General features: G+C 37.9%; 1 protein-coding gene across 1 annotated transcript; it reads right to left on the reverse strand.

Moving 5' to 3' along the window:
• Nucleotides 1-14,739: 14,739 nt before the first annotated feature.
• Nucleotides 14,740-17,003, reverse strand: LOC101288480 (olfactory receptor 5K1-like). The gene is given in 2 exon segments (XM_012534068.3): nt 14,740-14,903; nt 14,906-17,003. Coding segments are annotated over 2 exon segments (927 nt in total). The 5' UTR covers nt 15,669-17,003.
• Nucleotides 17,004-25,158: the final 8,155 nt, after the last annotated feature.

Here is a 25,158-nt window from a genome sequence, read left to right on the forward strand (position 1 = left end):
CTGTGCCACCAGGGAAGCCCCTTGCTGTGGTTTTGATTTGCATTTCCCTGAATGATCAGTGATGTTGAGCATCTTTTTAAAACCTTCAGCACATAAAAGAGGCAATTAACAAAATGAGAAGACAACCTACAGAATGCGAAAACATTTTTGCAAACCATATATCCAGTAAGGGCTTAATACCTAAAATATATAAAGAACTTGTAAAACTTAATAACAAAAAACAATCTGATTTAAAAATGGGCTGAAGAACTAAATAGGCATTTTTTTTCCCCAAAGAGGACATCAGAATGGCCAACAGGAACATTAAATATTTAAATCAAAACACTTCTCTGGAGCTCTCTGTCACTCTACTCCAGTTTTAATCATTGTTTTCTTTTGTCTTAAGATTTCACTTCACAATTATCCTGGGAATTCGTCTTGTATTTATTAATACATAAATATTTTCCAAGAAGGAATTATTTCTATGATAATTTTTTTCATATTATTTGATAGGATAATGATAACTCTTATTATTTGAATGTTGGAGCTCCTGAATATAAACTGCTGGTCTTTTTTTCTTTAATTTTCAATCATTTTGTTCCACTTTCTAAAATATTAGGTCAGCTTTACGTTTAAACTCAATTGACTTTTAAAAATTTCTGCTATTGTAATTTATATTTTACATATAATATATTTATTATATATATAATATATTTATATATTATATATATATTTATAAATATATATAACATATATTTATATTTTACTGATTGAATACAAAAAATACAATTTCTGTTAAATAGCTTCTCTTCTTCTACTTTGGATGCCATATCTTTTAAATTTGCCATGAATTATAATTTTATTGAAATTTTCTTTTGTTACCTGATTTGTTCCTTTCTTTAAAGTTTTTTTTTCTTTATTGGAGTATAATTGCCTTAAAATGGTGTGCTAGTTTCTGCTTTATAACAAAGTGAATCAGTTATACACACACATATGTTCCCATATCTCTTCCCTCTTGTGTTTACCTCCTTCCCACCCTCCCTATCCAACCCCTCCAGGTGGTCACAAAGCATGGAGCTGATCTCCCTGTGCTATGCGGCTGCTTCCCACTAGCTATCTACCTTACGTTTGGTAGTGTATATATGTCCATGCCTCTCTCTCGCTTTGTCACAGCTTACCCTTGGCCTCCCCATATCCTCAAGTCCATTCTCTAGAAGGTCTGTGTCTTTATTCCTGTCTTACCCCTACGTTCTTCATGACATTTTTTTTCTTAAATTCCATATATATGTGTTAGCATACGGTATTTGTCTTTCTCTTTCTGACTTACTTCACTCTGTATGACAGACTCTAGGTCTATCCACCTCATTACAAATAGCTCAATTTCGTTTCTTTTTATGGCAGAGTAATATTCCATTGTATATATATGCCACATCTTCTTTATCCATTCATCCGATGATTGACACTTAGGTTGTGTTTCCCTCTCCGGGCTATTGTAAATAGAGCTGCAATGAATATTTTGGTACATGATTCTTTTTGAATTATGGTTTTCTCAGGGTATATGCCCAGTAGTAGGATTGCTGGGTCATATGCTAGTTCTATTTGTAGTTTTTTAAGGAACCTCCATACTGTTCTCCATAGTGGCTGTAACAATTTATATTCCCACCAACAGTGCAAGAGAGTTCCCTTTTCTCCACACCCTCTCCAGGATTTATTATTTCTAGATTTTTTGATGATGGCCATTCTGACTGGTGTGAGGTGATATCTCATTGTAGTTTTGATTTGCATTTCTCTAATGATTAATGATGTTGAGCATTCTTTCATGTGTTTGTTGGCAGTCTGTATATCTTCTTTGGAGAAATGCCTATTTAGGTCTTCTGCCCATTTTTGGATTGGGTTGTTTGTTTTTTTGTTATTGAGCTGCATGAGTTGCTTATAAATTTTGGAAATTAATCCTTTGTCACTTGCTTCATTTGAAAATAGTTTCTCCCATTCTGAGGGTTCTCTTTTGGTCTTGTTTATGGTTTCCTTTGCTGTGCAAAAGCTTTGAAGTTTCATTAGGTCCCATTTGTTTATTTTTGTTTTTATTTCCATTTCTCTAGGAGGTGGGTCAAAAAGGATCTTGCTGTGATTTCTGTCATAGAGTGTTCTGCCTATGTTTTCCTCTAAGAGTTTGATAGTTTCTGGCCTTATATTTAGGTGTTTAATCCATTTTGAGCTTGTTTTTGTGTATGGTGTTAGGGAGTGATCTAATCTCATACTTTTACATGTACCTGTCCAGTTTTCCCAGCACCACTTATTGAAGAGGCTGTCCTTTCTCAACTGTACATTCCTGCCTCCTTTATCAAAGATAAGGTGACCATATGTGCATGGGTTTATCTCTGGGCTTTCTCTTCTGTTCCATTGATCTATCTTTCTGTTTTTGTGCCAGTACCATACTGTCTTGATTACTGTAGCTTTGTAGTATAGTCTGAAGTCAGGGAGCCTGATTCCTCCAGGTCTGTATTTCGTTCTCAAGATTGCTTTGGCTATTCGGGGTCTTTTGTGTTTCCATACAAATTGTGAAATTTTTTGTTCTAGTTCTGTGAAAAATGCCACTGGTAGTTTGATAGGGATTGCATTGAATCTGTAGATTGCTTTGGGTAGTAGAGTCATTTTCTTCTCATTTTCTTCTCTGATTGCTGTGGCTAAAACTTCCAAAACTATGTTGAATAAGAGTGAAGAGAGTGGGCAACCTTGTCTTGTTCCTGATCTTAGTGGAAATGGTTTCACTTTTTCACCATTGAGGATGATGTTGGCTGTGGGTTTGTCATATATGGCCTTTATTATGTTGAGGAAAGTTCCCTCTATGCCTACTTTCTGGAGAGTTTTTATCATAAATGGGTGTTGAACTGTGTCGAAAGCTTTCTCTGCATCTATTGAGATGATCATATGGATTTTCTCCTTCAATTTGTTAATATGGTGTATCACGTTGATTGATTTGCGTATATTGAAGAATCCTTGCATTCCTGTAATAAACCCCACTTGATCATGGTGTATGATCCGTTTAATGTGCTGTTGGATTCTGTTTGCTAGTATTTTGTTGAGAATTTTTTTTTTTTTTTTTTTTTTACTGTACGCGGGCCTGTCACTGCTGCGGCCTCTCCCGTTGCGGAGCACAGGCTCCGGATGCGCAGGCCCAGCAGCCATGGCTCACAGGCCCAGCCGCTCCGCGGCATGTGGGATCCTCCCGGACTGGGGCACGAACCTGCGTCCCCCGCACTGGCAGGCGGACTCCCAACCACTGCGCCACCAGGGAAGCCCTGTTGAGAATTTTTGCATCTATGTTCATCAGTGATATTGGCCTGTACTTTTCTTTCTTTGTGACATCCTTGTCTGGTTTTGGTATCAGGGTGATGGTGGCCTCGTAGAATGAGTTTGGGAGTGTTCCTCCCTCTGCTATATTTTGGAAGAGTTTGAGAAGCATAGGTGTTAGCTCTTCTCTAAATGTTTGATAGAATTTGCCTGTGAAGCCATCTGGTCCTGGGCTTTTGTTTGTTGGAAGATTTTTAATCACAGTTTCAATTTCAGTGCTTGTGGTTGGTCTGTTCATATTTTCTATTTCTTCCTGATTCAGTCTTGGCAGCTTGTGCATTTCTAAGAATTTGTCCATTTCTTCCAGCTTGTCCATTTTATTGGCATAGAGTTGCTTGTAGTAATCTCTCATGATCTTTTGTATTTCTGCAGTGTCAGTTGTTACTTCTCCTTTTTCATTTCTAATTCTATTGATTTGAGTCTTTTCCCTTTTTGTCTTGATGAGTCTGGCTAATTGTTTATGAATTTTGTTTATCTTCTCAAAGAACCAGCTTTTAGTTTTATTCATCTTTGCTATCGTTTCCTTCATTTCTTTTTCATTCATTTCTGATCGGATTTTCATGATTTCTTTCCTTCTGCTAACTTTCGGGTTTTTTTGTTCTTCTTTCTCTAATTGCTTTAGGTGCAAGGTTAGGTTGTTTACTCAAGATGTTTCCTGTTTCTTAAGGTAGGATTGTATTGCTATAAACTTCCCTCTTAGAACTGCTTTTGCTGCATCCCATAGATTTTGGGTTGTCGTGTCTCCATTGTCATTTGTTTCTAGGTATTTTTTTATTTCCTCTTTGATTTCTTCAGTGATCACTTCATTATTAAGTAGTGTATTGTTTAGCCTCCATGTGTTTGTATTTTTTACAGATCTTTTCCTGTAATAGATATCTAGTCTCAAAACGTTGTGGTTGGAAAATATACTGATACAATTTCAATTTTCTTAAATTTACCAAGGCTTGATTTGTGACCCAAGATATGATCTATTCTGGAGAATGTTCCATGAGCACTTGAGAAAAATGTGTATGCTGTTGTTTTTGGATGGAATGTCCTATAAATATCAATTAAGTCCATCTTGTTTAATGTATCATTTAAAGCTTGTGTTTCCTTATTTATTTTCATTTTGGATGATCTGTCCATTGGTGAAAGTGGGGTGTTAAAGTCTCCTACTATGAATGTGTTACTGTCAATTTCCCCTTTTATGGCTGTTAGTATTTGCCTTATGTATTGAGGTGCTCCTATGTTGGGTGCATAAATATTTACATTTGTTATATCTTCTTCTTGGATCAAGCCCTTGATCATTATGTAGTGTCCTTCTTTGTCTGTTGTAATTGTCTTTATTTTAAAGTCTATTTTGTCTGATATGAGAATTGCTACTCCAGCTTTCTTTTGGTTTCCATTTGCATGAAATACCTTTTTCCATCCCCTTACTTTCAGTCTGTATGTGTCTCTAGGTCTGAAGTGGGTCTCTTGTAGACAGCAAATATATGGGTCTTGTTTTTGTATCCATTCAGCCAATCTGTGTCTTTTGGTGGGAGCATTTAGTCCATTTACATTTAAGGTAATTATCGATACATATGTTCCTATTCCCATTTTCTTAATAGTTTTGGGTTCATTATTGTAGGTCTTTTCCTTCTCTTGTGTTTCCTGCCTAGAGAAATTCCTTTAGCAGTTGTTGTAAAGCTGGCTTGGTGGTGCTGAACTCTCTCAGCTTTTGCTTGTCTGTAAAGCTTTTAATTTCTCCATCAAATCTGAATGAGATCCTTGCTGGGTAGAGTAATCTTGGTTGCAGATTTTTCTCCTTCATCACTTTAAATATGTCCTGCCAGTCCCTTCTGGCTTGCAGAGTTTCTGCTGAAAGATCTGCTGTTAACCTTATGGGGATTCCCTTGTGTGTTATTTGTTGTTTTTCCCTTGCTGCTTTTAATATGTTTTCTTTGTATTTAATTTTTGACAGTTTGATTAAAATGTGTCTTGGCATATTTCTCCTTGGATTTTTCCTGTATGGGACTCTCTGTGCTTCCTGGACTTGATTAACTACTTCCTTTCCCATATTAGGGAAGTTTTCAACTATAATCTCTTCAAATATTTTCTCAGTCCCTTTCTTTTTCTCTTCGTCTTCTGGAACCCCTATAATTCGAATGTTGGTGCATTTAATGTTTTCCCAGAGGTCTCTGAGACTGTCCTCAGTTCTTTTCATTCTTTTTTCTTTATTCTGCTCTGCAGTAGTTACTTCCACTATTTTATCTTCCAGTTCACTTATGTGTTCTTCTGCCTCAGTTATTCTGCTATTGATCCCTTCTAGAGTATTTTTAATTTCATTTATTGTGTTGTTCATCGTTGCTTGTTTCCTCTTTAGTTCTTTTAGGTCCTTGTTAAATGTTTCTTGCATTTTGTCTATTTCCAAGATTTTGGATCATCTTTAGTATCATTATTCTGAATTCTTTTTCAGGTAGACTGCCTATTTCCTCTTCATTTGTTAGGTCTGGTGGGCTTTTATCTTGCTCCTTCATCTGCTGTGTGCTTTTCTATCTTCTCATTTTGCTTATCTTACTGTGTTTGGGGTCTCCTTTTTGCAGCCTGCAGGTTTGTAGTTCCCGTTGTTTCTGGTGTCTGTCCCCAGTGGCTAAGGTTGGTTCAGTGGGTTGTGTAGGCTTCCTGGTGGAGGGGACTAGTGCCTGTGTTCTGGTGGATGAGGCTGGATCTTGTCTTTCTGGTGGGCAGGTCCACGTCTGGTGGTGTGTTTTGGGGTTTCTGTGGACTTATTATGATTTTAGGCAGCCTCTCTGCTAATGGGTGGGGTTGTGTTCCTGTCTTGCTAGTTGTTTGGCATAGGGTGTCCAGTACTGTAGCTTTCTGGTCATTGAGTGAAGCTGGGTGTTGGTTTTGAGATGGAGATCTCTGGGATATTTTCGCCATTTGATATTACATGGAGTTGGGAGGTCTCTTGTGGACCAGTGTCCTGAAGTTGGCTCTCCCTCCTCAGAGGCACAGCACTGACTCTTTCTTGGCTGCAGCACCAAGAGCCTTTCATCCACACAGCTCAGAATAAAAGGGGAAAAATGTAGATAGAAAGAATTAGTAGAAGTAGAGAGAGAGGAAGGGGGGGAGGGAGGGAGGGAGGAAGAAAGGAAGGAGGGAAGGAAAAAAGAAAGAAAGAAGATAAAGTAAAATAAAATAAAGTAAGATAAAATATAATAAAGTTATTAAAATAACTTTAATAAAAAAATTATTTGAGAAAAAAAATGGATGGATAGAACCCTAGGACAAATGGTGGAAGCAAAGCTATACAGACAAAATCTCACACAGAAGCATCCACATACACACTCGGAAAAAGAGGAAAAGGGGAAAAAATCATAAATCTTGCTTTCAAAGTCCGTCTCCTTAATTTGGGATGATTCGTTGTCTATTCATGTATTCCACAGATGCAAGGTACATCAAGTTGATTGTGGAACTTTAATCCGCTGCTTCTGAGGCTGCTGGGAGAGATTTCCCTTTCTCTTCTTTGTTCTCACAGCTCCCAGGGGCTCAGCTTTCGATTTGGCCCCGCCTCTGCATGTAGGTCGCTGGAGGGCGTCTGTTCTTTGCTCAGACAGGACGGGGTTAAAGGAGTCGCTGATTCGTTGGCTCTGCCTCAGTCAGGCCGGCGGGAGGGAGGGGCACGCCGTGTGGGGCGAGTCTGCGGCGGCAGAGGCCGGCGTGACGTTGCACCAGCCTGAGGCGCGCTGTGCGTTCTCCCAGGGGAGTTGTCCCTGGATCCCGGGAACCTGGCAGTGGCGGCCTGCACAGGCTCCCCGGAAGGGGGTTGTGGATAGTGACCTGTGCTCGCACACAGGCTTCTTGGTGGCGGCAGCAGCAGCCTTAGCGTCTCATGCCCGTCTCTGGGGTCCGCGCTTTTAGCCGCGGCTCGCGCCCGTCTCTGGAGCTCCTTTAAGCAGCGCTCTTCCTCGCGCACCAGGAAACAAAGAGGGAAGAAAAAGTCTCTTGCCTCTTCGTCAGGTCCAGACTTTTCCCTGGACTCCCTCCCTGCTCGCCGTGGTGCACTAACCCCCTGCAGGCTGTGTTCACACCGCCAACCCCAGTCCTCTCCCGGCGCTCCGACAGAAGCCTGAGCCTCAACTCCCAGCCCCTCCCGCCCCGGCAGGTGAGCAGACAAGCCTCTCGGCCTGGTGAGTGCTGGTCGGCCCTGATCCTTTGTGCGGGAATCTCTTCGCTTTGCCCTCCGCACCCCTGTTGCTGTGCTCTCCTGCGCGGCTTCGAAGCTTTCCCCCTCCGCCACCCGCAGTCTCCGCCCGCGAAGGGGCTTCCTAGTGTGTGGAAACTTTTATTCCTTCACCACTCCCTCCCACTGGTGCAGGTCCCGTCCCTATTCTTTTGTCTCTGTTTATTCTTTTTTCTTTTGCCCTACCCAGGTACGTGGGGAGTTTCTTGCCTTTTGGGAGGTCTGAGGTCTTCTGCCAGCGTTCAGTGGTGTTCTGTAGGAGTTGTTCCACGTGTCGATGTATTTCTGGTGTATCTGTGGGGAGGAAGGTGATCTCCGCGTCTTACTCTTCCGCCATCTTCCCGGAAGCCTCTGTTTTGTTTTTTCCTATGCTTATTTTCTCTTGAGAACTCTGAACTCTTTTAGCTCTAGAGTATTTGTGGAGTCGCCACATGCTATCAGGGGTCTGTATTATATTGGGTCTCTCCCCCTGACAAATCCTTTAAAACTCTTTCTTCCACAAGAGTTATCCCCCAGGGCACTCTCTAATAAACATCCAGCACAGAAAACTCCATTGAACAGACTATTTCTCCGGAAATCTAACCTGTGACAATTAGTTTTGAGAGAGATAAGTTTGGCATAAGAGGGAGAATATATATATTTCATTCCTGGTCTGGCCCCTGTAGTGAATTTGGGCCCCTCTAAAGAAAAGTGTCAGAGGCAGAAATTAAAGTTTGCATGAAGTACCTGCTGAGATAGTGGGCAAAGACTGAGGGCCACTCTGATTATGGGATGACTCACAGATATTTTAATGAGATTATGGGTATAAGAAAAGTTGCTTGATGGTCATACTACTATTGGAATTATTTGTGAATATATATTGGAATGAACCATGACATTGTCAATATTCTATCAATTTTTGTCCTACAAAAACATTTCACAAGGGTTAACCTGAAATAGCTTTGCTTCTTGAGAACAAATTCTATCCTTTCAAGTCAATATTAGGTCATATTTAATTTTTATTTCCACCCAGGATCTACCTTAGGGCTTCACATATTATAAACCTCAAAAATAGGTTGGCCAAATGCAAGGACAACTTTTGGAAAAAATGAAAATGAAAGAAAAAGCCTTCTGATTTTGTCCAGAGACAAACAGGAAACAGGGAAACAGATAGAAAAACAAGCAAGAGACTGTTTTTTACAGTCAGTTTTAGGTGAAAATTGGAATTGTCATGTATTTGTTATTTTACAGAGAAGATGAGAAAAGGCCACATGGGAGAATTTATACCATAAAATAATCTGAACTTTTTCAGCTCAGCATCATAATGAGTATAGATGGCAAAAGAGCAGCAGAAACCAGAAATCAGATGAAGACTTTGAAGGGATAAAATGAGACTGGTCTTTGCTAGTAACTGGTAAACCACAGAGCACTTGGTTAGGCAGAGCTGAGATAAGAAGATTGCTGTGTGAGCTACAGACTGTGTGTTTGATTTTTGCTTATGTTTAATAGACATTATTTATGAGAACAGCTTTAGGTTCACAGCAAAATCGAGCAGAAAGTACAGAGATTTTCTGTATACCCCTTGTTCCCACACATGCATAGCCTTCTCCATTATCAACATCCCCACCAGAGTGGTACATTTATTACATTGGTTGACACATCATTATCACCCAAAGTCTATAGTTTACATTAGAGTTCACTCTTGGTGTTGTACATTCTACGGCTTTGGATACCTTGATAGTGACAAGTATCCACCATTTTAGTATCATACAGAATATTTTCACTGTCCTAATAATCCTCTATGTTCCTGCTATTCATCCATCTTTTCCCCCAACCCCTGACAATCACTGATCTTTTTACTATCTCCATAGTTTTATGCCTGTTCCAGAATGCTATACATTTAGAATCACACAGTACATAGCTTTTTCAGATTGGCTTCCTTCACTTAATAAAATGCATGAAAGTTTCCTCCACATCTTTTCATGGCTTTGATAGCTCATTTCTGAGTAATATTTCATTGTCTAGACATACAACAATTTATCCATTCACCTACTGAAGGGTAACTTGGTTGCTTCCAAGTTATGGCAATTATGAATAAAGCTGCTATAAACATACACAGGTTTTTGTGTGGACATAAGTTTTCAACTCCTTTGGGTAAATACCAAGGAGTGAGATTGCTGAATGATATAAGTATATGTTTAGTTTTGTAAGAAACTCCGTAACTGTCTTCCAAAGTGGCTGTACAATTTTGCATTTCTACCAGGAATGAATGAGAGTTCCTGTTGCACCACACTTTTGCCAGCATTTGGTGGTGTCATTATTCCAGATTTTGGCCATTCTACTAGGTGTGTAACGGTGTCTCGTTGTTTTAATTTGCATTTTGCTGATGGCTATGAGCACCTCTTCATAGGCTTATTCATCATCTGTATATATTCTTTGTAGAGGTGTCTGTTATTATCTTTGGCCTCTTTTTTAATCTGGTTGTTTGTTTTCTTATTGTTGAGTTTTCAGAGTTCTTTCTATATTTTGGGTAACAGCCCTTTATCAGATGTGTCTTATGCAAATATTTTCTCCTGATTTGTGGCTTGTCTTTTCATTCTCTTGGCAGTGTCTTTTGCAAGCAGAAAATTTTAATTTTATTGAAGTCCAGCTTATCAATTCTTTCATTTATGTATCATGGCTTTGGTCTTATATCTTAAAACTCATTGTCAATCCCAAAGTCATCTAGATTTTCTCCTGGTATCTTCTAGGAATTTTATAATACTGCATTTTTCCTTTACGTCTGCAATACATTTTTTAAAAATAATTTTTATTGGAGTTTATTATAGTTGCTTTACAATGTTGTGTTAGTTTCTGTTGTATAGCAAAATGAATCAGCCACACATATACATTTATCCCCTCCTTTCGGACGTCCTTCCCACTCAGGTCACCACAGTGCGTTAAGTAGAGCTCCCTGTGCTATACAGTATGTTCTCATTAGTTATCTATTTTATACATAGTATCAATAGTGTATATGTGTCAATCCCAATCTCTCAATTCCTCCCACCCCTCTTCCCCCTGGGTGTCCATACATTTGTTCTCTATGTCTGTGTCTCTATTTCTGCTTTTCAAAAGGGATCATCTATACCATTTTTCTAGAGTGCACTTATATGCGTTAATATACGATATATTTTTTTCTCTTTCTGACTTACTTCACTCTGTATCACCAAAAAATCTACAAACAATGCTGGAGAGGGTGTGAAGAAAAGGGAACCCTCATGTACTGTTGGTGGTAGTGTAAATTGATAGAGCCACTATGGAAAACAGTATGAAGTTTCCTTAAAAAACTGAAAAAAGAACTGCCATCTGACCCAGCAATCCCACTACTGGGTGTATACCCAGAGAAAACTATAATTCAAAAAGACATATGCACCCGAATGTTCATAGCAGCACTATTTGCAATAGCCAGGACATGGAAGCAACCTAAATGTCCATCAACAGAGGAAAGGATAAAGAAGATGTGGTACATATATACAATGGAATATTACTCAGCCCTAAAAAGGGACGAAATTGGGTCATTTGTAGAGATGTAGATGGACCTAGAGACTGTCATATGATACATTTTGAGTTAATTTTTGTGAAGGGTGTAAGGTATATTAGACTTTTTTGTTCATTTGTTTTGTTTTGCATGTTCAGTTGTTCTAGCGGCATTTGTTGAAATGACAGTCTTGGCTCCATTGCATTGTTTTTGCTCTATTGTCAGATATCTTACGATCATGTTTATGTGGGTCTATTTCTGGTCTTTCTCTTCTATCCATTGATCTATTTGTCTATTCTTATGCCAATACCATACTGTCTTGATTACTGTAGCTTTATAGTAAGTCTTGAAGTTAGGTGGTGTCAGTTCTCCAACTTTGTTCTCCTTAAATATTGTGTTGACTATTCTGGGTCTTTTGCCTCTTTATAGAAACTTGAGAATCAGTTTGTCAATAGCCACAAAATAACTTGCCTGGATTTTGATTGGGATTGCATTGAATCTATAGATCAATTTGGGGCACCTTTACAATATTGAACCTTTGTACCCATGAACATGGAATATCTCTCCATTGATTTTAGTTTCCTTTGATTTATCAAAGTTTGATAGTTTTCCTCATATAGATCTTATACATATTTTTTTATATTTATAACTCAGTATTTCATTTTTATGGGTGCTAATGTAAATGGTACTGTGTTTTTAATTTCAAATTCCACTTGTTCATTACTGTTTTACAGAAAAGCAATACCTTAAAATATACTTTTGTGTAACCTTTGTACTAACCTTGTATCCTGCAACTTGGCTATAATTGCTTATTAGTTCCAAGAGTTTTTTGTTGATTCTTTCAGATTTTCTACATAGCCAGTCATGTCATCTGTGAACAAAGACAGTTTTATTTCTTTCTTCTCAACAAGTATCCCTTTTATTTCCTTTTCCTGTTTCATTGCATTTGCTAGCACTTCCAGCACAATGTTGAAAAGCTGTGGTGCTTTTGCTTGCTTTGTTTCTGATCTTAGTGGGAAAGCTTCAAGTTTCTCACCATTAAGTTTGATATTAACTGTAGGTTTTATGTAGATATTATTTATCCAGTTGAGGAAGTTTTTCCCCATTTCTAGCTTACTGAGAGCTTCTATCATGAGTGAATGTTGAATTTTGTTGGATGTTGAATTTTGTCACATGCTCTTTATGCATCTGTTAAGGTGATCATGTAATTTTTCTTCTTTAGCCAGTTGATGTAAAAGATTACATTAATTCTGTTTTGAATATTGAGCCAGCCTTGCATACCTGGGATAAATTCCACTTGGTCATGGTGCACAGGCTTTTTATACATTGTTAGATTCACTTTGCTAATATTTTGTTGAGAATTTTTGCATCTATGTTTATGAGAGATATTTATCTGTAGTTTTCTTGTATTGTCTTTGTCTGGTTTGGTTTTAGAGTAATGCTGGCTTTATAGAATGAGTTAGAAAGTATTCCCTTTGCCCCTATCTTCAGAAAAAAATTGTAGGGAATTGGTATAATTTCTTCCTTAAATGTTTTGTAGAATTTATCAATTGAACTTATCTGGGCCTGGTACTTTTTGTTTTGGAAGGTTATTAATCATTGATTCAATTTCTTTAATAGGTATAAGCTTTTTAGCTTGTCTATTTCTTTTTGTATGAGTTTTGGCAGATTGTGTTTTTCAAGGAATTGGTCCATTTCATCCAGATTATCAAATTTATGGGCATAGAGTTGTTCATAACATTCCCTTATTATCCTTTTAATGTCCAAAATATGTTTGATTTTTAAGAGTTTGTATAGTTAACCACTAAATATTTCCTTAAGAAATATTTTAAAACATATTGTCTGTGTCATTATAGAGTCATAAAGAAAATTGTTACATATATTTTTTAAAATTTCTTTAATTTTTAAAAATTTTATTTTATATTGGAGTATAGTTGATTATGCTATATTTTAAAAAATTATCTTTAAAATTCAGTTTTCTGAAGTTTTGAAAATTGTTTATCCATTAACTATAAGATCCATGGAATATTAGTAAATTTTTGCTGAAACAAGTACAGTGTAAATATTTGTAGCAAAATGTAACCTTTTCTACTTGTGACTTGTGAGCTATAGAAGATGGAACTAAGTTATGACTGTATCTATTAAGTATTTATACATGAAATATTTTGTTATTATTATTTTTTATTTATTGATTTTTGGCGGTACGCGGGCCTCTCACTGCTGTGGCCTCTCCCGTTGCAGAGCACAGGCTCTGGATGAGCAGGCTCAGCGGCCATGCCTCACGGGCCCAGCCGCTCCGCGGCATGTGGGATCTTCCCGGACCGGAGCACGAACCCGTGTCCCCTGCATCGGCAGGCGGACTCTCAACCACTGCGCCACCAGGGAAGCCCCATGAAATATTTTGAATAAATATAGTCACTATGCTATGTTATATTGTATATTTATGTTGTTTTGTATAACAGTATACTTCCTCTCCTACTTCATATATCCAGTGTTGATGCTACAGACATCTTAATAAACATTTTTTCAAGTAACGAATGAACCCAATCCCATTAACAAGCTTACTGTCTTTGAAAAAAATCATATCTATATTTAGTCAAAAATTTATTTTAGTAAAAAATTAATGAAAACTTCAAATTAATAGAAATAATTTATGATACCAATTTTAAATTTCTGAAAGGCATACAAGACTCAGGCATGTCCAAGGTTACCATGAAACTATTAGTTTCAAGTTTATACACTCAAACATCTCTCCAATTCTCCCACACCCCTGCCCCTAGTAACCACGATTTTACCCTACTTTTATGAGTTTGGCTTTTTTATTTTATTATTTTTTTTGTGGTACGTGGGCCTCTCACTGTTGTGGCCTCTCCCGTTGCGGAGCACAGGCTCCGGACGCGCAGGCTCAGCAGCCATGGCTCATGGGCCCAGCCGCTCCGCGGCTTGTGGGATCTTCCCGGACCGGGGCACGAACACGTGTCCCCTGCACCGGCAGGCGGCCTCTCAACTACTGCGCCACCAGGGAAGCCCTACATTCCATCTTTAATTATGCAACTCCATAGGAAATTAAACTTAGAAATGTAATATTCACTTTTATTTCACACCTTTGTTTCCTAACTGCCTCTATTCTAACTACAATGTCCCTCAAAATGCTATTAAAAGTAATTCCTCAAAATTCACTTGCCTCAGCTTTGTCACTCATGGTTGTAAGTGATTTCATTGGTTGAAGGTTCATATACCCTTAAACCCTTTTAGCATAACTGGAGTGCTCATGCTCCAAACTATTAATGTGGGCTGGCTATTAATGCTTAATTAGGATTTTCCTTTATATTTGAAATTGCTAATTTTGTTGGTTTGCTTCCTTTTCTTTTCCTCAGTCTGACAATTTAAAAACTTTTTTCAGTTTTATTGAGATATAATTGTTTTTCTTTTGGGTGCTGATATCCCCCCATGACCTTGGCAGCATACTGTATTTTTCTTGAATTATTTCAAAATTTGTTTTTGATTTTTTTTAATTTGAATTAAGATTTAGTATAATTTTCTCCTTCTTGTATATTTTCTCCCTTATATACTGCTACTTAAATTGAATGCATTATGATATGTTTTAATATTTTACATACAATTTGTGCATTTTCTCTGTGTAATTTCACTTGGAAGTTTTTTTTTCTGCATTTAAATCATTAAGGTACAGTAGACCCCACTTGTTTCAAATTTTTTTCTTCAGAATTTTCCTCAAAACAGTTATTACTTCCTTATTTCTTAGGCTACAAATAAAAGGGTTTAGTAAAGGAACTACTTCTGTAAACACAATAGCAGCTGGTATATCTTTATCCCATTCTTCAAGCAAATTTGGACTAATGTACATGAAAAAAGAGATCCATAAAATAATGAAACTGACAAAAAGTGGGATGCACAGCTAGAAAAGGCTTTGACCCTTCCCTCTTTGGATTTCATTTTGAAAATAGTAAAGAGAATGTAGAGATAAGATATTAAGACACTACCTATTGTGAAGACTTGAATTGAGCCTGAAAAGATAAACAGTACCAGTTCATTGACATAAGGGTCAACACAGGAGAGCCTATATAAAGGAAGAATATCACAATAAAAGTGTTTGATGTGATTTGATCCACAGAAAACTAACCTAAATAGAAGCCCTATATGAGTCATAGAATGCAGGTTTCCAGCTATGTAGGCCCCTGTGGTCATCTGAATGCAGAGTTCCTTTGACATCCTGGTATGGTACTGCAGAGGGCTGCATATGGCCACATAGTGATCATAGGCCATTACCACCAGAAGAAAGCAGTCTGCAGTTTCAACAGTGCAAAGAAAATAAAACTGTGCCATGCATTCATAGAGGGAAACCGTTCTGTTTTCAGAAAAGAAGTTCCTTAACATCTTAGGAGTAATGGCACAGGCACAGCAAGAATCCACGAGAGTGGGGTTGCCCAGAAAGATGTACATTGGTGTGCAAAGATGATGCTCTTTTGAAATCAGTATCACCAGGCCAAGAATCCCCACCATGGTGATCAGATACATGGCAAAGAACACCACAAACAGAAGGGTCTTCAGCTCTGGGTAGTCTGTAAATCCTGTGAGGATAAACTCATGTTTTACAGTATGATTTTCTTTAGCCATTCCTGACTCTGCTGTTGAGAAAAAATTGTGGAGAAATGAGGTACTAATTTATAATATGCCCAATTCAACTCTTGAGCTCTCTCTGGCCCAGAAGGACGAGGAACATCTTCCATAATGCCTTCACAAGTCACGTGGATTTTGGTGTATGCCCATTTCTCTGGGCGTATCAATCTCCAGGAGCTCTTAACTTTTAAGCTAGTTATTTAACATTTTCCCAGCATATTTTCAAGAGAAAACATCAGATTAGATGCACAAAGATGGCTTTTGAGGTCTTGAGAGGAATATTCAGTGCAAAAAACTTCTCTATATGGATTAGCTAAAGCTGATTCATAATTTAGGTGTCAGCAATTGGTATCAATGTTCCCAAACAATTTCAGTGACAGTATCTGTACAGATTAACAGTGTTGTTTGAAAGACTATTTTTGTACACCCATGTTCATAGAAACATTATTCAGGATAGTCATAGGTAGAAACAACCCAACTCTCCACTGCTGGAAGAATGAATGAACAAAATGTGGTATAGACAAAAAGTGGAATATTATTCAGCCTTAGAAAGGGATGAAATTCTGACACATGTTAAAGCATGGATGAAATTTGATGACTTTATGCTAAGTGAAATAAGCTAGGCATAAAAGGACAAATATTGTGTGATTCCACTTACACGAATTAAAGGTTGTCTGGGGAGGGAAGGAATGGGGAATATTGTTTAATGGGTACAGAGTTTCAGTTTGGGAAGATGAAAAATTTCTGTAGTTGGATGGTGATGATAGTTGCACAACAATATAAACTTAACGCCACTGAACTGTAAATACTTAAATATAGTTAAAATGATAAATTTTATGTTATATATTTTTTCTACTATAAAACATTTAAAAAAACTATTTTCATGGTCTTTATGGTATTTATGATGTCATTTAGGCACACAATATAAAATTGCTCCTGTGTGCATGTGCATATTAAAATCTAAAGAAATTTAAATGCTATCAAAAGAAATTGAAGCATCCTTAAGGGTTAAAAATTGATAAATTCAGGGTTTCCCTGGTGGCGCAGTGGTTGAGAGGCTGCCTGCATTTTGGAGAGAAGATCTCTTTCCTTTGGCTTCCTGCAACTGTTTACTAACTTTTAAACTCAGACTATTTGTGACTGATACATTTAGAAACAATATTAGAAATGAACATTTGAAAGCTATATAATTTGAATTATTATTTTTTCATTAAATGCCTTACTCTTGATAACCTGAAGTCTAAAAAAAATGAACATTTTAAATCTAGGTAATTTGAATAAGTTTTTTCATTAAATGCCTTACACTTGCCAACTTGAAGTCACATAACATAGTTTTCCTTCATTTTCCCTAGTTGATGATAATTAATCAGACAGAAATAAGTTTTACATTGATATTTTATTTCTCTAAAAATCAAAAGATAAACTAAAAAGCTCCTTAAAATTACATCAGGGGTTTAAAAGAATGGTTTAAAAATATATTCCTTCCTCATATAATTTATTTAATACATAGGGAATGTCTGACACAAAAATTTTAAACAACATTTCATTGTAGAGGCTGTTAAGCTGTAAGTTATATGGCAAACCACATTTTTAAAAGAAGTTCACAAAACTTTGATAAGGTTTTCTGTAATTACTATAAACATATGCTTTTACTTATCTATTTTTGGGTAAATTTAGCCTTCTCTTAAATTCAGAAGTGATGCAAATAAATGATAGTCATTTGTCCAGTTCTTACACAATGGACCTTAGGGTAGAGGAAAGACTTTAAGGAACTTAAAAAATTTAAAAATAAGAATTGCAAGGCAAAAACCTTAAAGAACTTAAATAAATGTTTCTGGAGGTTAATATTTCTACCAAAAATTTTTTAAATTCTTTCCCACCTGGATTTCTCCAATAAGAGTTTAATAAAGGCTAGATGGTTGCCTGATGATGGTTATTAAAGTAGATCCAGAAATAAAACTCTATCATCTTGATTGTTTAGAAGAATATTTCTACCAACAAGTCAATGATAATATTTATATCATTGCTAGAGAATGGTTCAAATATTTTAAATAATTCTAAAGAGATTTAATTGGCATTGACATCAGAGTACTTCCTGAGAGACCTAATCTCCTAAACATTACAAAGCTACTAAGTTGGAATAATTAAATGTATCATTTGAAACCTAAAGAGTAAGGCAAATGCCCATTTCTAAGCCAATTTTAAGGGACATGTTTTGATTTTAATTTATATAAGTTTATACTATTTATCTTTATTACCACTCTGAATATAAAATTCTAGGTGGGAAAAAAAATTCCCACTGGATTGGTCAGCAAAAGCCTCATAGAGGAAGTGGGAACTGAACTAGGATTTACTGACTCAGAGGAGAGGTTGTGTGAGCAGAGGTCTTAAAGTAGCACCTTTCTCACCTCTTTTTAAAGTCAATATATAATTTCTAGAATATTCCTTTGAAATTACATTCATAATATCTTTAATCTTATACCTTAGTTACTAGAAGTAACCTTTACATTTTTTAATAATAATAATTTAAAAAATAACCATTAAAATTTCCTTGAAAATCCAGAAGCACCTTCTGGAGATATTTCTTTCCTCAAAATATTCCCTTATTAGGACTTCCTCATCATTTATAGTGCAATGAATCCCTATTGCCCATCAATCACTAGTCACAATTTGTTTGGTTAATTACATATCTTGATTTTCCTAATCTGCATCATTTGAATTCACTTTATCTTCTTGTACTTTGCACTACCCTTTACCATCCCTAAGCCAAGCCCGTCTCTTCATGGCTTTCTGAATAAGTCACTGTCATTCTTCATGTGGTGCATTTTACCTTATCTATATTATCCTCACCATTTTCCTCCATCTATCCAAATCCTACCCCTTCCTTAATGGTCAATCCAAGGTCTACCCCGGACAAGCTCATCTGTCTTCTTCCCTCCTCCCAGGCTCTTATTACCCATGTAACACCTTCTCAAGTCTCAATATTTGCCTTGTGTGGTCCTCTGGCATTTATGGGTGTAAGTCTTATTCCCCCAGTTTGATTACAACCTCACTTATATCAGGATTATGCGTATTTCTGAGATGTACCCTGAAGATACACCAAAAAACAAAGCAGAAATAAATCCCTTCCCTCAGAATTCAATTCTAGAGCAATATGATTATTTCAGGTGAGGGCTACATCACTATGACGATGCAGGACCAAGTCTGTGCTGAAGTACACTGTAGGGAAACTTTCTCCTATAATGAGAGTTTGTTAAGATTTCCTGGGACGAGGCTCTACCAAAGGAACTGTGGAAGAATGATGAACGTTGCTTCTAGTTCACCTCCTACCCATGAAACAATGTGAGCTCAGCCAAATATTCATGGAGTCAGTGAAAAGGATCATGTAGCTCATTTCTTGTTACTTTAATTTTCTTACAAATATATAACAATTTTTAGGCTTACTTAAACATTTCAAAAAGTCCTTATGTTCAGTACCACAAAACAGCTGCCGTTTCTTGCATCATTTCTTTGCACATTCATGCGATAAATACTTTATAGTGCCTACTATTGTCAGAGGAGTCAGCCAGAGGACGTGACCACTGGTTGACCTGAAACCTGGACCTGGACAGTTGGGTAATTGCCCCCTCCCCGTCCTTAGAATGTACTTCTTGCCCACTGTTCCCACTGTGGAAGCTGTTCCGAGGATGCAGCCTTGAGAGAGCAAGGTGCTGTTGAGACCATCCAGATGGTATGAGATCTACTTGTCTTGCAACCAACTGCCCAAGACAAACCTCATATATAAGTTCTCTTGCTTATTAAAACTACCACCTACTAATCTAGAGTTGTTTGCCTCTTTCTTTGGTCTCTCCTTGCCCTCTGTGTATAGGGGCCAGTTTGCAAACCAACAACTCCGTATCATCACAGTTATAGATTCTGTTCTCATGGAGCTTACATTCTAATAGAGGAAACTGGGGAAGCAAACATAAATAAATACATAAATAAGAAAAATAGCAAAAATTAGTAAGTACTGTGCTGTGGGTAAAATGGAGTGGTGTGATAAAGAATAACTGGGAGTTACTTTAGATCAGATGATTGGAAAAGGTCTATAGGAAAGGTGAACTGTCAAGCTGAGACATGGAAACCAGCTGTGGCAGTTTAGGGATGAGCATGTTAGGTACAGAGGCTATAGTGAAAATTCCTTAAGGCAGCTATAAGTTTTACATGTTTGAGGAACCCATAAAAGGCAGAGGAAAGTGGATGATGATGGGATTGAAGAGTTGATCTTGCCGAGTTTGTAATGCAGAGTATGGAGTTTGCGTTTTATTTTCAGCTCAATGAGAATCCTTGGGAAGGTGTATTGAGTTCCTATTGTTGCTCTAACAAATTGCCACAAACTCAGTAGCTTGAAACAACACATATTTTTATTCTTTCACAGTTCTGGAGGTTAGAAATCAGAAATGATTCTCAATGGGCTAAAATTAAGGTGTCGACATCCTTCCTGGAAGCTGTAGGGGAGAATCCGTTTCCTTGTGTTTTTCAGCTTCTAGGGTCTGTCTGCATTCGGGCTGGTGAGTGCCGGTTGGCACCGATCCTCTGTGCGGGAATCTAGAGCTCATGGCTCCCTTCCATCTTCAAAGCCTGAAAGGGCCGGTTTAATCTTTCTCACATTGTACTACTCTGATTCTAACTCCTCTGCTTCTGTTCCCACCATTTAAAAAATTACACTGGGCCCACCTGGATGATCCAGGCGTATGTAATTCACCCTTGTCGTGTAATATAACATACTTACAATTTCTGATTACTGTAGGTGGACAACTTTGGAGGGACCATCATTATGCCTGCCAAACCAGAGTTTTTTTTTTTAATTTATTTATTTATTTTAGATTCTTTGCTGTGGCATACAGACTCAGTTGCGGCATGCATGCGGGATCTAGCTCCCTGACCAGGGATCAAACCTGGGCCCCCTGCATTGGGAGCTCGGAGGTTTACCCACTGGACCACGAGGGAAGTCCCCAAACCAGAGTTTTTTAAAGCAGAGAAATGGCATTACCGCATTCACATTTTTTCAGAAAATGGATCATTAAGGGTAAGGATGAAAGTGGGGAGACCAGCTAAAAGGACACTGTAGTAGTTCAGAATTAGGCCAATAGCAGTGGACATGGAGAAATGTAGATGGATTTGGGTTATGTTTGGGAGGATGAGGCAGCAGGATTTGCTAATGATTTCTATTTGAGAGGGGGGTAAAAAGAGCAAGTGGGGAAAATGCCTGGATTTTTTGCCTTGAGTATCTGAGGAGAACATAGTAGCATTTATTGAGTTGAAGGAGACTTCAGGAGAAATATTCTAGGGGGGATAATGGACCTAGACATATGAGTTTCATTTTATCCATGTTATGTTTGAAATGCTTATCAGTTATCTGAGTGGAGATGTCAAACAGGTAATCGAATATAAAAGACAAGGCTGGAGATTAGGAGTCATCAGCATATACATTTAAAGCCTTGGTACTGAGTGAGATCATTTAGGGAGGGTGGGAAGACAGAATAGAGAAGGGTGACTGAGAGAGAACCCTCTGGTACTCTCTGGTTTAGATTAGACCAGATTATCTACCATACAAAATGCCTGGTGGGTATAGAATTCAGTGGTGTAGAAATTACAGGAGGTATCCTGAAAAAGATGAGGTCAGAATGCCAAATCAAGGAGCTTGAATTCTATTTAGTAGGACCTGAATAAATTTGTCAAGGGACTGACTCTATCAAATCTGAGTTTCAGAAAAACAATTCTGTGTGTGACTCATTGCTTTATTCTCTATGCTATATTTTGCATGTTGACATGGGATAAATGATAAATTAATAAACAAATGTTTGGGTGCCCCTCATGTATCATGTTAAGATTAAAGCTGTGGAATAAAGATGACTTTAAGATTGTTATTAAAAAACCCTAAGACAACAAAAAGGACCCCAAATTTAATGATGAATTTTTGGTTTGCTCTTCTGATAAGGTCTGACCCCTTGTTCAAGAGTTGACAGTGTGGGAATTCCCTGGTGGTCCAGTGGTTAAGACTCTGTGCTTTCGCTCCTGAGGACCCGGGTTCAGTCCCTGGTTGGGGAACAGGATCCGTGTGGCGAAGCTAAAAAGAAAAAAAAAAAGAGTTGCCAGTGCTTATTACAATGCCAAGCACAGTGCTAATAAGCAACAGTAATTCAAAGCTGTGTAAGTCTCAATCCCTGTTTACAGTAACTTCCCAATGTGCTAGGGAGGCAGTCATGTAAACAAATAACTAGAATGCAAGGTGAGAGAATCTATAGTATAATCATACGTTTGGAACTATGGGAGAAGAGATGGGAATGACTTAATTTGTCTGGGGGTGTTAAAAATGCTTTCTGGAACAAAACTGTCTTTTTCATAATAAAATAACATTCTAGTTTGGCAGTAGAGCAAATCTCCATGTGGGAGGGGCAAAACACATCCTTGAAACCTTTTCCCAGATTCTCATATTCCCCCCTGGGGAAGTAGTCACCACTACTGCCAAAACCATGGCATTGGCTGCCAAAAAGGCATTGCTCTCCCAATCACTCTGGCCCAAGTGATTTCCTGTAGCAAAGAGAAGATTAAGAGGGATCATTCATACATGCCCTGACTAGACTTAGAGATAACCACTGGAAACGAAATGTAGTAATATGCAACTAGAGGAGTAGTGCTCAAACCTTTCTCTCCATTGAGAAAGCAAGTTGGCAAATGATGTTGACTGCATGATACATTCCTGTGGGCTTTGTCAGGTAATGAATAATTGCTCATTGGCTAGCTATGATACCCCTGCATTTCTCCCATTCAAGGTAGTCTATTATAATGTAAAGGAATGAGGAAGGTATTATTGAGATAATATGGAATCCATCCTAGTTTATGTGTGTGTATATATATATATATATATATATATATATATATATATATATATATAATCATATTAAACTATGGTAGTTTATTATTAGAAATGGATTAATTGTGTTGCATCTCATAACTGATTGTGACACATCAAGGCGTTGAAATCATCTGAATGCTGCTGATCTTGATAATCTGGTTTATATAAGTGGGTCAGTCATCCTGTCCTTAGGGTTCCCTATAGCAAGGCCTCCTTACCTATCCCTAAGTCTATCTCTGACGGGCAGATTTTGTCTTTTCCCAGTTGCCTGGAAATTTAGGCATGGCTAAACCCCAACAGATCTATTGCTAAGAATGTGAGAGACAGGAGCCCTCTTTCTGTTATTTTGTCTGAGGACTTAGTTCTTCCCCTTGAGATTGACATTAGGAATGCCCAACCCTTAAGGGAAGCTTCCAACCTTAACCACAAGAATAGAGCCACATCTTTAACAGAGAAATCATATTAAAATATCCTACGATTAGGCTCACTATCTCTATAAGAAATACACACACAAACACACAACAAAAACAGTTGGGGGTATTTTATTATGGATTACTCAGGAGAGGACATTTGACCCTGGCCTTGAAAGATATGTAGACATTTTCTCAGCAGAGAAGGTTGGAAAGGGAATGCTAAGTTAAGTATCAGAGGCATGAAATCTCATGAAGTGTTGGAGGAATGGAAAGCAGTCCCCAGACTGGCTGGAGTGTAGGGTGTATTAGCGAACTTCATTCTCATAATTATGTTATAGGTGGATGACTCAGTGCTTGATCTGGTTTTGACATCTTCTGCCTGAAATACATATTGAATGACTCAGCTATTCATAATCAAGTAATTACTCGGGAGAAGTTCTAAAGTCATTTAGTACATACCAGACAGCATTTCTGAATTTGCTCTTATAGTCAGAAGACTTCCTAAGACAAATGTAGAAATTAAGAGATAGAAAGTGGTATACTGAGCTGTACTCAATGGAATAATCCATAACTGGAGACGTGGAACTTGCTTTCTTATTCTTTCCCCCTCCCTCCCTCCCTCCCTCATTCCCTCCCCTGTCTTCCTTCCTTTCTTCTTTCATATATACTTACAACTGTTTTTTATCATTTTATTCACATATATTGTGTGTCTACTCTATGTCAGCCACAATACTCAGCACTAAGGTTAAGCGATAAACAAAAGCAGATGTGGTATCTGCCTCCCCTCACCTTATAGAATTGGGAAGAAGAGACGGGAGACAGACATTAACCAAATAATCACCCAGATGAATTGAAAATTACAACTTTGCTATTATGAAGGCAAGGTTATTGGAGATATAAGACTTACAATAGAGAGGTTTATCTTAGTCTGAAAACGCAAATAATGTAGTAGCTAACCCTGTGGGTTTTGAAAACAGGACCTAATTTTGAATCTTGGCTATGCCACTTTATAGCTGATAGTGGGAAATTTACTTAACCTCTCTGTGCGTCAAGTTCCTCATTAGAATATGGATATTATAATAGATTATACTCTGAAAATTGAGACTAAAAAGTAGTTTAGAAGACTTAGTGAATTATGTGTAAAACACCAGAAGAGAGCCTGGTTATAGTAAGTGTTCAATAAATACTAAATGCTATCACTACCACCACCACCACTGTCGTTATCACTTGAGGTAGGGAGGAGGTGACAGAAAGATTTCCTAAAGAAGTGATGACTGAACTGAAATTTGGTAAACAGAATTTTCAGGGAAAGGTGGATGGGTGAGTTGTGAGGTTAACATATACAAAGGCCCTATTTCTGGAGGATACATGACAATTTCAAGGCACCGAAACAAAATCAGTGAGGCAGAGAGAGTTGGGGGAAAATGGTCTAAGGGAGGGTGGAGAGGTGGGCAGGATATAGATAATATGGGGGTATTGTAAACAATATTAAGAATTTGGGTCTTTATTCTAACAGCAATAAGAATCCGTGGGAATTTCTTATAAAGAAGGTTGACATGATCAGATTTAGATTTTATAACTTAATTCTGGATGAAGCATGAAAAATAGATTGGAAGCTGGCAAAACTGGATATGGACAAACTATTGAAACTGTCCAGGAAAAAGATTATGGTAGCATGGATCAGGTGGTGGTGATGAGTGGAATGGAGAACTTAGAGAATTCTTTAGATTGTAGAGTGAGCAGGATTTAGTGATAGATTGAACGTAGGGTTTAAAGACAAAGGATCTAAAATTCTGGCTAATGCAACAGAATGATGATGACCCACTGAGAGAGGTAACCCTGGAAGAGGATCAGGTTTGGGGAAAGAGGAGAGCAGGAGATAAGTTTGATTTCACATTTACTTAGTAAGAGGTGCCTTTGAGACTTCTAGAAAAAGGTGTTTAATGGGCAATTGAGGGCTTCCCTGGTGGCGCAGTGGTTGAGAGTCCGCCTGCCGATGCAGGGGACATGGGTTCGTGCCGCGGTCCGGGAAGATCCCACATGCCGCGGAGCGGCTGGGCCCGTGAGCCATGGCCGCTGAGCCTGCGCGTCCGGAGCCTGTGCTCCGCAACGGGAGAGGCCACAACAGTGAGAGGCCTGCGTACCGCCAAAAAAAAAAAAAACCCTCTAACTGGAG

This window comes from Orcinus orca, chromosome 5 (assembly GCF_937001465.1).
Source record: "Orcinus orca chromosome 5, mOrcOrc1.1, whole genome shotgun sequence".
Lineage (NCBI taxonomy): Eukaryota > Metazoa > Chordata > Mammalia > Artiodactyla > Delphinidae > Orcinus > Orcinus orca.